General features: G+C 43.6%; 1 protein-coding gene across 1 annotated transcript in view; it reads left to right on the top strand.

Moving 5' to 3' along the window:
• Window positions 1-12,665, top strand: part of LOC123030282 (potassium voltage-gated channel subfamily KQT member 3) — a gene marked incomplete at its 5' end in the record, with an annotated part of 29,031 nt that extends 16,366 nt beyond the window's left edge. Inside the window, 5 exons of the mRNA XM_044444086.1 lie at window positions 5,375-5,562; window positions 8,117-8,219; window positions 10,044-10,175; window positions 11,547-11,645; window positions 12,554-12,665. Of these exons, the coding sequence (XP_044300021.1) occupies window positions 5,375-5,562; window positions 8,117-8,219; window positions 10,044-10,175; window positions 11,547-11,645; window positions 12,554-12,665 (634 nt within the window). The remainder of the gene's footprint in view (window positions 1-5,374; window positions 5,563-8,116; window positions 8,220-10,043; window positions 10,176-11,546; window positions 11,646-12,553) is intronic.
• Window positions 12,666-14,272: the final 1,607 nt, after the last annotated feature.

The following is a 14,272-nucleotide window of genomic DNA, read 5'->3' as shown; positions in this document are numbered from 1 at the left end:
TGCTTCAGATAGCTGATTTGGGTCATGACGATAAAGCAGCAAATTACTCATTATCTAATGTGTTAATTGTTATTGTGTTTGACTGCCAGGGAAGGGGCAAGAGGTCTTTGCAGGATTCTCTGCTTCATCTTATTTATTGTTTGTTTGTTTAAAACTTTTATATACCGTCCCATCACTGATGGCTTGGAACAACTTAACTGGTTTTGAGTAGCACTGGACACCCTGGGGGGAGGGGAGGGCACCATTTCTGCTCCATGTTGAGCAGCACGGTGTCTTGGAGACACCAGTACAGGAAATGATGCAGGGCAAAAGCCAACTGGGGCTACAGAGAGATGGCTTGGTGGGGAATCATGTCCAAGACTGCATCCTACTTACTGTGCAATCCTGAACATGTTTAGTCTGAAGTATGTCCCATTCAGTTCAATGGTATTTACTTCCATATAAATGCACGGCTGGGTCTACACATAACTCTAAACTATGCTATGTGGTTACCGCATGGTATGGTTTCTTACCTGGTTTTGGGGTTCACACAATTGTGTGGCTTCCCAGCTTGCATTGTTTCCACCCTCCTTTATCATCCCACCTAATGGCAGCAGGTGTTTCGTTGTCCTTTCTCTTGGCTGCGACTTCTTCCTAAGGATATGCAATGCTGGAAGACTCATTCCATTGGAGTGCAAGGGACCTTCGACACATTTCTTACCCAGTTTGGTTCAGGCATCCATGAATTGCTTGAAATATTTGTGCAAATTTGGAGATGAGAACTGCGCATCCCTTGGGCTTACTACTCTGTTCTGCCCCTTTCTCCCAGGCCCAGCTCTTGCTGCCTCCACCGTTCCCCTTGCCTCCAGCTCACTTTTCCATTCAGAGCCCCCACACCCCAGTTTGTGGTGATCCAACTTTTCTTCCTTTACCCATGAGTTGTAATGCAAGGAAGGAGAGGTGAAGTCTTCTGGAGGCCTTCCTTCCTTGCATCCTGAGAGAGAGCACTGCTCCTGTAGATACTATAGCAATTCTACAAGCTCAGAGGTCATAGACTCCAGTAGACCCCTGTAGATTCAATGCAGAAGGGGCTTCTGAGGCTTTCTCTCCGATGTAAAAGTTGTGAGACCCAAGTGCAGCACATTCACTTCCCTTGCCTCTCAGTCTTCCATTCATACCTTTTCCATGCATTCCAGCAAAGCAGTTCTGGTGGGATAGGCAAACACACTATGAGTTGCATTATTTTGGGTCATGGTGAATTTAGAGGTTGTCCTGGCCTCCTGGATCATTGTAAAGCTCTGTCGTATATATATATATCAGCCAAGCTCACCACAAATGAATGTGTGCAGCTGATGTCAGCCATGTTAGTAAACTACATCTCGCTAGTGTAGTAAAAAGATCAGAACACGCATGGTTCTCTTGTGTTTCCAGGCTTAATGCTGCAAAATACATCTGAGGAGATGTAACTGCTATACTTTGCTCGGTTATACTGCTCCTTCGTTCCGGTGCGCCAAAACAGGTGGTCTGAGAAACCGAGGGAAGAGGCATGCTTTGCTCGGCCGTTGGGCTTAATGCTTCCATTTACTTTTTTTTCCTCACCCAGCTGTTATTTGTTAATGAACTTTGGAATCAGACAATGAATCAGGGATTGTCTGGTTTGCATGCTGAAAAAAGATGTGTGTTTGGCTGCTGCATGAGTAGATCTAAAAGCTTATTCCAAATCAGCTGGGCTTACACTTGGGAGGCCTCGACAAGAACTAGGCCTCCAATCCCTACCCATTACCTCTCAGATATTCAATAATATTCAGGTACCATCTGAAGAGTCACCAAAGACCATGTAACCTCTGTGATAAAGGACAGTGAAACTTAAAGGCCAGGGTCAGGCAATGGTGGGTCATTATAGGAGAAAGCCAGCACAAACCTTGAGCTCTTATGCTTGACCCTCTTGGCTTAATTTGTGCACCTGAAGGGGAGAAGGAAAGTTCCCTTTTTATTTTTGACTGAAGCACCATTCCCTGTTACAGCCAAAGTTGGGAAACTGTGGTTTTTCCTAATATTAGTGGGTTAAAACAACCCAGATCAAATGGTGGTTTGATAGCCTTGTTGAACTAAGCACAGTTAGGACAAGTGTAGTTTCCCAAGTTCTGATATGACCGGGGACGGTGCTTTGTTCCAAAGTGGAAGCTCTGCAGTTTCCACCTTTTGTGCATGGAAGCCCATCCTTCTCATGACAAAACATGGTTTGTTATCTTAATATGATAGCTCGGTAAAAGATGTTCTTGGGGTAATGGCTGGGGGCAACACAAGCATAAAAACATGCGTGGAGCCTCCATTTTACATTCTCTTGCTCCCATGATAACATGCAATGAAAATGCACCATGTCTTGACAACACATGCCTGGGATTTCCCCCACCCTGTTACCTTTCATTGGCCGGTGGTGACAGAGGAACGTACAGCATGAGGGTGTCAGGACATGGGTAAGTTTTAGTGCATGTTACAGAAGCACATTTGTCACAAATGGCTGTTTTTCAGCAGTTCACCCAGGTGCGTCATCATTTCCTGTTTTATATAAATGTGTCAGCTGGGTCCTCCTTGGGTCAGCATGCTCATCTCAGCCATGACCTCACCAAGCATCCATGGTCACCTGGGCCTCAGCTTCTACTTGAACTGTATAGGAATAATAATATTGCCCAGTTTTATGGGATTGCTGTGCAAGAAACACTGTCTCTGGAGTGCTTGCGTGCTCCTAGTGAAAGCAGGGATGATTATTTTTCTTGAAATAACTGGAGAGGTTCAAATAGGCCATGTTTGTTGGAAATGGTTGCGTGCCTACATGTGATGATATGCCCATTTAGGATTGGGTATATCTAATACATGACACATAACAGGAACTGTTTGAACTATTTATTGGAATTGTGTGTTTCTTCTATGCATTCGTTATGCACAAGTCATGTATTTCTGATTTTCTTCCATTGACTGCCTGACATGCTGAAGTCATTATATTTTTATTCTATATGATGTGATCTCCACCTATTGGGGATAGAATCCTTTGCATATTAATTTTTCAAGTTGCCACACATCCCTTAGTAAACTGACTTGTCCAACCATATCCAAAAGTAACTCCAGTATCTATCCACTCCAGTGTCATCAGGCTTTTGACATGAAAAATCAAGTGCAAAAATTAAAAATGAAGTGCAATTACAATCTGTGATGGGACTGGCCAGTTTGAAATCTCCATTCCACTCTAATCCCACCATGCAGTGCTTTAAAAGTCTCTGCACAATGCAGGAAATGTTCTGATGCTTATCTCCATCACTGGATGGTCATATCTCTGTTTTACCACCAGAAAGGACAAGAGCTATTGAATTTTCAGGAATCAAAGTTATCAGTTTGACATCCGGGTTACCATCCCAAATCTAATGTGTTCCCTGTAAAGTAGTTGTATGACCACCCTGCCCCAAGCATGCCTCTCTTATAAAGGAATCTAGTGCTGAACCATAGTTAGTGAACTGGAAGTATGAAGAACCACCAGGTTCTTCTCTGGAACAGATTCGGTGAAGCACTGAATGAAAGAAATGTCAGTGAAGCGTCTCCATTACTTCCCAGAATCCAGTCTGGATTATGGGTTTAGATCTCACTGTGAGTGATTGGCAATGCTGAAGAACATCTTGCAATGTCTCTTGGGCCACGCCAGGTCTCTTTCCATATTACAGAGGCCTCCAGAACATACAATGGTATGAACATGGAGCATGATACAGACAGGGAGCATGTGTGCTGATGTACTAGGGCTTGTTGTGGTTTAGGCACTTATTGGAACCTCCTAGATCCACCAGTTGGTGATGTATCAGGACCGGGCTGGTGTCTTGTACAGACCTGAGATGCCTGTGTCCCCACTGAAGGTCTACCACCAGTGTTGGCACTGAAGTGGGGTCTTGGTATCTCTCAGATGCCTTCTGAAGCAGGCAAAATATACTGCCCCTTGGACCAAATAAGAGCTGAAGGTACTTAGTATTTTATGAAGCCTGGCCAATCCCTACATTTCATTATGCCTAACAGTCATATCATACATAACTATCTCCTTTTATGCTCAAAAGAATCTTTGGAAAGGGATGTGCAAGGAATCCACCTGGGGAGTTAGATTGTCCTAGCTCAGTCCACCCACTGGATTCTGGCCCGCCAACCCAGCACTGGTGCTGACTCTGTCTAATGGGAGAAGAGCAACACAAGGCAGACCGTATTTGGCATTTTTTAAATCTGCATAAATTCCAGCCACAATTTGTGCAATTCATGCCAGTTGCGCCTGGAATTTAAGCAAACTGCAGTTGGAATTCACAGAAATTCCCCCTCCATGTATGTAACTCACGGGCCACTTTACAAGCTAAACCATACACCTTCCGAACTCAACCTGAGTTTGGATCTCATGTTGGCAAGATGCTGAAAGTCCGTCAAATACAACTGGGTCAAGTTCTCCTATCCAAGTTCTCCTATCCCTAGCTTCAGGGCCTGGGTTCACAGACCTACATCTTAGGTCAAGCATGTGCAACTAGTGGCCTTCCAGATATTTTTGCCCCCCCCCCCACACCAATCCTAACCCTCATACCCAATGGTGAGGGAGTGTCAGATCTCCAAGCCAGTGTATCTGGAGGGCTACAAGTTGCCCAACCCTGGTCTGAGTGAAGTTGGTCTCTGTTCAAGTCCATGGTCCTTGACAGGAAGAAGACGTTCTATTTTGACACCAGCTTCATCCTATTTGGGATGATGTATTTCAGTACAAGTTACAGTTGGGTCCAAATTCAACAGTATCCCAGTTCATTCTTTTTTTTTCCAGTGGAAATTTGGGAGTGTTTTTCAGCATGTATTGCTTCTGTATTTCCCACAAAGGCCTGGGGCATTCTGCTACCAGTGACCTTTCACTTTCAGAAGAGGCTTCTGAGCTACTGAATTCACTTAACACGGTAACCCTCCCATTACAAGATGTTCAGCAAGGTGGCAATCAATGGGTTAATCAACTTGGTGGGATAACTCTGCTGGTTGCTTTAGTCTAGCAAATCAAGCATTGCTTGCAGGGAAGAATACGGAACACAAGAAAATACTGAGGATGCAAGTTCAGCTGATAAATTTGTGGGATTAAATTGCATATTGAAATTTCTCAGTAAGGTGAGGAGTGATAATGGTGGTCAAAGAGAGAAAGTAATGATGGGTATCTTATTTGGAGGTCTGCCAAAACCTTGCTCAGTGGTATGTTGTGTGCATAGAAATCATCAGCTGTTATTTTGTCCTTGGTAGCACCTTCATGTTTTTGTTTGCTTGGAATATAATGCTATGGGAACACCTTGAAATACATCTCCACATTGAAATGAGGGGGAAAAATGATCCCTTTTCCTTATTTTTTTAGCCAAAAGCTGGGTCTCTTGGATCGGGTTCGTGGTACCAATACTAAAGGAAAGCTATTTACCCCTCTGAATGTAGATGCAATTGAAGAAAGTCCTTCTAAAGAACCTAAGAGTGTTGTCTTGAATAATAGAGAGCGTTTTCGCACTGCATTCCGAATGAAAGCTTATGCATTCTGGCAGAGCTCGGAAGGTAAATCTTTATATTGATTTGATTTTTAACTTCATTAGACTATGATATGAAAGCTCCCCATTTCTTATTTTCTGGGACTCCTTCTGACACTTTGACTAGTATTGAATCAAATGTTCCATTATTATTTTTACTTAACTGGGCAAAGCTTTGATATCCTCCTTCAAACTGTTTAGTTTTCAGGCTTTCCTATTCAGACATGCTCATTTTTGTTTCGATTTGCTTTCAAAACAGCCAACGCTTACTTGTTGATTCCACCATGTGATGGCTTTGGTAGCCCTGCTGGCCAGGTCAACCTTCCATTTGCTTGTTTGTAACACAATCACTCCATTGAACTTGCTGGAATGAAACTTGGAATTCACATTTGCAATCTAATTCTACACTTCAGGATCAAATACCAGCTTTACCCTCATGCCCATTTCAAAGGGGTCAGCAACACTATCAAACCATCAAACACAACAGTTCACAATGCAATACCTTCTTGGGATGTTGAGCCATTGCAATGAAAGATAATGTGTTTATTTAGGAAATCACACTGCACTCGATGGATAAACCATAGAGCAAGAAGGGGGAAAATCTGGTTCTTCACTGCCCCAGAGGGCAGGACAAGATTTCCTGGGCTTAGGTCAAAGGAATGAAGATTTTAGTTGAACCTGAGAGGAAATTTAATCACAGCAAGAGCAGAAGGGCAATGGAAACAATTGCCTTGAGGGGTGGTTCACACTCCATCACAGGATGTCTTCAGGTACAGATTAGACAGCCCATTCACTGTGGAGGTGCTACTCTAGTTCCTTCATCAAGTAGGGGGTATAGGGACTGAAAGAGCTCCCCAAGTTCTGTGGTTCTAATTCTCCTCCATTTCCAACTGTGCTTGAGAATGTGAAAAACACACTGCAATGTGTTATCTCCCACAAAAGCAGAGGACAGGCAATTAATGCGTGAATTCAGAACAATTCCTCACCCAAATTCTGGAGCCATAGAGATCCAAACGGCCTGTTTGGCCTTAAGGCTCAGGTTTAAGCTGCGTCACTTTAACCCCAGGTTAATCTGTTTGGAATACATACGGCTTACTGGTGTCCGCAGAGAGCCAGTGTGGTGTGGTGGTTAAGAGTGCAGGACTGGGATGCAGGAGATCTGGGTTCTAGTCCCTGTTCTCAACCGTGGAACTCACTGGATGACTTTGGGCCAGTCACAGACTCTCAGTCTAACCCACGTCCCAGGTCTGTTGTGAGGAGAAGATTGAGAGGAAAAGAATGATGTAAGCTGCCTTGAGTTCCTTGAAAGGCAAAAGAGTGGGATATACATATAATAGATAAGAGGGCAATGGGCAGTTGCATTGGGCTGTGCGCCATGTCGGCTTCATTTGGCTCCAGGTTAGTTCCATTGGAATATATGCCATTTGCTAGTGAGCTTATTTAAACTCCTGCTCAACAGAATTGGATGGGTGCTGTGTTGAGTCTTACTGCTATGCTTTTAATTGTGAGCCATATATTGATCATGTTAGCTGCTTAGAGAGTCCTGTCAGACTATTAAGTGGCATATAAATTTGAAAATAATAAATAAGTAGTGCTTTTGAGACATTTGTTTAATAGTCGTTTGAATCAGGTTGTATTTATTTGTTTACTTACTTATGAATGTAAACCAGCTTGAGTGCCACTGTCTGGGAGGAAGGAGGCCTCAAAGCAAATCAATAAGGAGGGCAGTTCAGAAGTACACCTGCGACTTCTTCAGTTTGCTGTATCCTTGAGATGCACGTAATGGTGACGACTGAATAACCCAACCATGACTATATGCATTCATTCTAGCTAATTAGAGAGTGTTTGATGGGAAAGGGGTTACAACGGATGGGATGGTACAACAGATAGAGCAATCCAGAGTGTCAAGTTAATGACTTCTATGTAGATGGAGGGCTAAACATTTTGGACTTGTGCTTTCATGAAGCTGCCAGATTTAATAATTTCTTCATCTCCTGGCTGAACCTTGCTCATTCATAATGGCGGCTTATGAATTTGATGTTAGGTTTGCCACTGTTTGCAAGCTTCTGGGCATGTGCCGTCTGTACCTAAACAAGGCCATTTCTGTGCATCCGTGGCATGGGATTAATCCTTTCCTTGCCTGATCTGCTGCTGCTTCCCACCTCTCTGCTATTGCGACTCTACTGCACAAGGAGCAGGAAGGCTCAACAGAACTTCACCTCATTCTTTAGTCATGCTCCCATCTCTTTAGCAACTTTCCTGCTTCTTGTGGCTGTCATCGCTTCAGCTCCGGCTCTGAAGAGGTGCTACACAATTCCACATTGCAGCTGACAAAATGCACTTTGATATTGCGCATGTGCGTAAGAATGATCTACACAGATGAGACTTTGCTTTGAGAAAGAGCTCTCCTGCAAGTCTACATGGGTACCTTTGTTCAAGTAAATGGCAAACTGACTCAGATGGTTTTATTGAATGTTAGCAAGATGGGGAGATGCTAGCGGGCAAAGCTGCAGCAACATCGTATTGTTCTGATCCTTTTGCATCTGGTTTTTGTTCATGGGGATGCTTGGCCCTCCATTAAGATGCTGGAACTGGGGATCCTCTGGCAGAAGACCGAGGGTACAGCAACGAGCTCCTAATTGAAGACATGATCCCCACACTCAAGGTGGTCATACGAGCTGTCAGGTATGGTCCGTGGGTATGGCTCTTTCTGTTTTCCAGTCGGCTTTAAATTCAAGGCCCTGCTTGCTAAAATATGGCCTGATGCATGACATCAGTGCAACATCAAGTGATAATTTGCCACCACGAGAGAGCTTTTCTCAATAGAGCATCACACGTGGAGATCTTCCATGCTGGCAATGCACACCTCCAAGGCAGAGTTCATTCCATAGTGGCAGGATAAAATCCCAGGTTCAGTCCCTAGTGGCAGGATAAAAACTTCATCTGAGACCCTGGAGAGGCCACTGCTGAATTGGAAGGGCCAGTAGTTTTTGTCTCAGAATGTATATAAATTTATACTTATATTATTTATATTTATACTTATATTATTTACATTTATATTTATTTCACTGTGCTGCCACCCTAAGACATTGCAAAGGGGAGGATACAAGAACATAACATAACATAACATAGCAGCTTCAAATATTCTGCACCCTGAATCAAGATGCACATGGGAGGCATGTCATTAGCAGAACCGGCTGGAATCGGAGGTCAGACTAAATGGCCTGGGAGGACCCTTCTGACTCTCTCTGTTTCTATGATCTATGTTTGCAATATTGGAGACCCTATAGCTCTCCAGATGTTTAAATGCTGCAATTCCTATCAAGTCAGGCTTAACCAGCCTAGCCAGTGGTGAGGGATGATGGGGGTAGTAGTTCTTCAAGATCAGGGCCAAAGTTCCCATATTCCTATTCCAACTGTATTATTGTTTGATGAAAACTATCCACGCATTACCTGTGATGCATAATTTACATGCTGATTTTAAGAACTAAAAGATGGGTAAGAATTTATCTTTAGTTCTTCTTTTAAATAAGAATGTATCCAAATTCAGAAATAATTTTATACTTGGAATGGAAAAGTTTCAATCATTCAAATGTAAGAGAAACTGATATATATATATATATATATATATATATATATATATATATGCATGCTGATTTAGGCCAGCACTTTGATTGCTTTGCCATTAAAGGTCTGGGCAGCCCACCAAAGTTGAGCTGCTCAGTTGGGTTTTCCCAACAGGCTCCTTCTCATTAACAGCTGTATGGCAGGCAGGTACAACACAGTCCTCCCCATGCAAAGAGCAGCTATACCTGTTGAATTTGGCCAGTGTAAATGGAGAAAAATATTTTGTTGGTTTGTTTGATAAGGATTGACCGACATTCACACATGACATCTATTTGGCATGGAAAGAGCTTGAAAGTTACACAATGCGGGAGACAGTGAAACTGACAGATTTGACCATCCTTATGCTGCAAGGACTCTTTTCTATTTGACCCAGAGGTCCTTATCTGACCCCGAAGGTATGGGAGGACACAGCGGCTTTAAGTCTCTCTCCCACTGCAGTCCCAGTCCAGATTGGGCCTCTTGTCAAATAATGATCCATTATTTATTTTATTTTTTTATTTATTTGGGTATTTTTATCCCCTCCAATTAGGACACATCTCTGGATGGGATAAAAATACCCAAATAAATTATTGCAAATTCATTGCAAATAAATTATTATTATTGCGATAATTTATTGCAATAAATTATTGCATTATAGCGATAATAATTTATTTGTTGCAATAAATTATTGTATTATAGCAATAATAAATCAAATAATTTATTTGATGCAATACTTTATTGCATTATAGTGATAATAGTTTATTTGATGCAATACATTATTGCAATACTTATTTATTGCCATACATTATTGCATCATTGCAATATTAATTTATTTGTTGCAATAAATTATTGCATCATTGCAAATGGGAAGCCCTACCAATCAATGTCCTCTCCTTGTCACAGAATACTACAGTTTCGCCTTTATAAGAAAAGATTCAAGGAGACTTTGCGGCCTTATGATGTCAAGGATGTGATAGAGCAATATTCAGCAGGGCACCTTGACATGCTTTCCAGAATCAAATACCTTCAAACGAGGTAAGAGGCTACTAGCAATGCTCAAGCTGTGTAGCTCTTGAGCTCAAGGATGCTCATCCTGGAGAAGACGGCCAGTCAGAGTCACTTCCAGCAGATACTGGGGAAGCTACAACCATACAGCAGCAAAGGCATCCCACACCACCAAGACTGGATGTTGGTGATGCTTTCAGCATCATCAGAGGCCACATTGGCCTAGCTCACCTCAGCAGCATTTGGAGGGGCAATAATTCCATGATGGAGCCCATTCTTTCCGTGAAGAAGGTCCTAGCTTCAATCCTGCCCAAAACCTTGGAGAGCAGCTGCCAGTCCATATCAACAAAACTAGGTTGCATGGTGCAGTTTAACACAACTTCCTATGCATGAAGGGCACAGTTCTGTGGCTGCTAGATGCCGTCCAGATGGCCACAGTAAAACTTGGAATCCCTACTTTGTTCTAGGAAAAAGCACTCTGAGGCCTCCAACTTGGGAGTGCTCTCCCTCCACCCTTGCCGCTGGAATAATTTTCCATGTGCTGGAAGAAGGACTTTGGAGCCAGTGCTGGGGAATTGTTTGCTTGTTTATTTAAGGTTTTCTATGCTGTCCTCTATTTTAAAAATCTCAAGATGGTTTCAGGGAGGAGGGAGGGAGGAGCAAAGCACCACCAAGTGATGAAGGATCCTGGTGGCACCTCTGCTGTCTCTCCTCACAAGCTGGGGGAACACCGTGAGATGGCTGAAATTGGCTGTTACGTGGTGTGGAGAGGGAGCGAGGCACACGGCCTGTCCTTGCTGCCCTGCTCTTCCCGTCTCCCATAGGATGACTGCATGGGCAGCCCTATTAGATTGCACTGCCCCTTGTCTTTATCACAGCCCTACAGGACGGGCAAGCTTTCTTTTGTCACTGCAAACAGCTGGAAAGAGCATAAGGCAGGCGGGCATTCGAAGTGCGCTAGAGATACAGCAAAAGTCCATGTGCAAACCCCTCAGAACGCAGCGACTGCATCTGAGAACCTTTCCAGCTTACTTGAGAGACGACCTCTGATTTTCCCTGACTTGTCCAAAGCTTCCTAAGGGGCTCAAGGCAAATATGAGATCTGAGCTAGGTTCTTCCTGCAAAGCTCTGACGGTTCCTGCTTGCAGGACACCAGATTAATTATTGTAGAGAAGTTGTCACTGGGGGCTGGTGGGGAACATGGATGATATCCTGGAGGCCGAATAGGAGCTGATCTGATTAGCTGTTGATTGATGCCTTTTATAAGCTCTAAAGCCCACCTTGTGACCAAAGACTGATTCATAGGATGATTTAGAAAGGTAAGCCCTTGGGACTGGGAAGGATGAGGAATCAATGAATGAATCATAGTCCTCTCACAGTGTCCTATCATTATCTTTTCAGAATAGATATGGTTTTTGCACCTGGAGCTCCATCCACTCCCAAGCATAAGAAATCCCTAAAGGGAGGAACATTCTCTTACCCTTCGCAACAATCTCCAAGGTGAAGTTATTCTGCATGTAACTGGTTGGATTGCACATTTCCATTCTCTCACCACCATCTTTGGTCCGTTAGGGGCAATGTGGCCAAGTCCACAAAATGCCGACCATGGGATGCCAGCGCTGAACATGACATGAGTGTGTCCTCACAGGGGACAACATCCAAGTCATTGCTAACAGTGATATAAACCACGTTACCTGGGATGATGGGCTTTCCAGGGAACCATTTTCAGCAACAGCTCTAGAGTTGCACTACATGTTACTCACACTGGCACAAAATGATTCCCATGAACACCAGAGTCCAGAGAAGGTCCAGAGAAGCATCTAGGCCAATCTTACTTGGAAGACACTTGGCCTTCAAAATCCTGGTCTGATGAGCACCAGCTTAGCTCTAGACCAGCATCAGGTGTGGTAAGAAGCCAGTCAGTGTGGAGCTGAAGCCCAGCTCCCTCAACATGCAGCATTCCCAGCTAGCTGTTTTGGCTCATTTGGATTCTGAGGAGTTGCAGATATCCCAGAACTGTTGCAGTACAGAAGTGAGATTCCTCAGGCAGCATCTGAGAACCAAACTATCATGTGAAGGAGGGGACACTGTAGAGTAGGTAGGGTTGGAGGAGGTGGGAGAATTCTTAGATCCTGTAAAAACACAACAGGCTAATGAGTAGACTAATTAAGTAATGTCAGGCATTCCTGTCCTCTACAGCATCAGCCACGCTTAGAGTGGAATCAAGACCTTTCAGAAAAGGAGGACAAGAATTTCGAATTCACCTCTTCAAATGGCCAGAAACTGCCCCTATGAATCATAGGGAGGCATTAGCTGGATTTGTGCTGCTTGTAAACCTGTCAAGCTTCAATAAATGATGATCCTAAAGCTTCTGCATATCCCTTAACTAGTTCCTCTGTCTCTTTTAGAAATGAACCATTCATAGCCAAAGCATCCACAGTAGATCCTGATGACCAAAGTATGATGGGGAAATTTGTCAGAGTTGAAAGACAGGTAAAGAATATTCAGCTCTTCATATGAATGCATCCCCCTTTTTATCACATATTTTGTGCAACTTTTCTGGTGGCCTGTTTTACTTTAGTTGGCTGGATCAGTCCTAGAAAGCTTGTGTGGAGAATCCAGATTTCCTCAACGTTCAGGTGCTGTTCGTACCTGACCTTATGGTCTTCATCCCTCAACAGTTCTGTCCTTTTCATTTGCCCAGTTGGCCCAAAACTCAAAACCATCAGGAATGAATAACATTGCTAGATTTAAAATAGATTTGACTTGTTCCTGGAGTAGGTGGAATATGCCTAGCAATGGGTGCTCGCCATAATACCCATTGTATTTAGAAGTATCAAGGCAATGAACAGTCATGACTGGAATCTCCATCTTCAGAGAAGGCAGGCCACTGAATGGTGGCCATCAGGATCAGCAGAGAAGTCACTGCATGCATTTCTGGTGACACCAGGTTTGCTACTGAGGAAAGAGGTAGGATGGGTTTGATGGAACTTTGGTCTGATCCAGCTGGACAAAGTTCCAGAACATTCCTTTGTTAGAGGTTGTTAGCAAAGGTTTCATGGCCACCTGTCAAAGATGGTGTACCACTGTGGTGGCTCTATTTATTTTTTTATCGATTTATTAGCACCAGCATGCCCATCGATATTCCTCATGGCCTTTACGAGGTTCTCTGCACTGCCTGATGGTTGCTTCATTCCTTTTGATTTTTTAAAAATACTCCTTTTGCCAAACAGAGTTTGGCATCCCGCCATCCTTGGCTGAGTTCGAAGGAGTTACTTTCTCCAGATCCTTATACTTAGGTTCCTGAGCAACTAACTCTTGTGTAAGACTCAGCATTGTCTCATCTGATACATGAGTGTTTGTGATTGGCCACATCCACCTGGTAGCTGTTTTGTGACTAGGCACCCTCACAACCCATTTTGTGAAAATGACCACAATCTTCTCTCAAATTTCCATATGGCCCACTGACCTAGAAAATTTGGGGACCCTTCAAATAGCAGCTGGTTCACTGAATTGGGAGGAGGTTGGATTAGATGACTCTTCAAGTTTCTTCCAGTGCTTTTGATTGTGTGACCATGCTTAGGTTTCTCTGCCATGGCCAACTTGTAAGCTCCTCAGGATTATGCTTCAGGATAACCTGATTGTATCACAAAAGACCCCAGAATTTTCTGCATAAGAATGCAACTTGGTCATGAGAAAACAACTGAGAGACTGATACGGTAACAACTAGATAAGTTCTTAGCATGAAACTGATTCAAGGAAGGACACAGATTCTATGGCCCCACCCTCTTTACAGTCTAACATGGACTCACTTAAGAAAGTGCCTGTTGTTGTTAGTCGCGAAGTCGTGTCCGACCCATTGCGACTCCATGGACAACATTCCTCCAGGCCTGCCTGTTGCCCACCATCCCCCGGAGTCCACTTAAGCTCACGCCGACTGCTTCAGTGACTGCATCCAGCCACCTCGTTCTCTGCCATCCCCTTCTTCTTTTGCTGTCAATTGTTCCCAGCATTAGGCTCTTCTCCAGGGAGTCCTTCCTTCTCATTAGGTGGCCAAAGTATTTGAGTTTCATCTTCAGGATCTGGCCTTCTAAAGAGCAGTCAGGGTTGATCTCCTCTAGGACTGA

This window comes from Varanus komodoensis, unplaced genomic scaffold (assembly GCF_004798865.1).
Source record: "Varanus komodoensis strain SLA01 unplaced genomic scaffold, ASM479886v1 scaffold443, whole genome shotgun sequence".
NCBI lineage: Eukaryota > Metazoa > Chordata > Lepidosauria > Squamata > Varanidae > Varanus > Varanus komodoensis.
The sequence above is the reverse complement of the archived record's forward strand: the minus strand, read 5'-3'. Positions and strand labels throughout refer to the sequence as shown.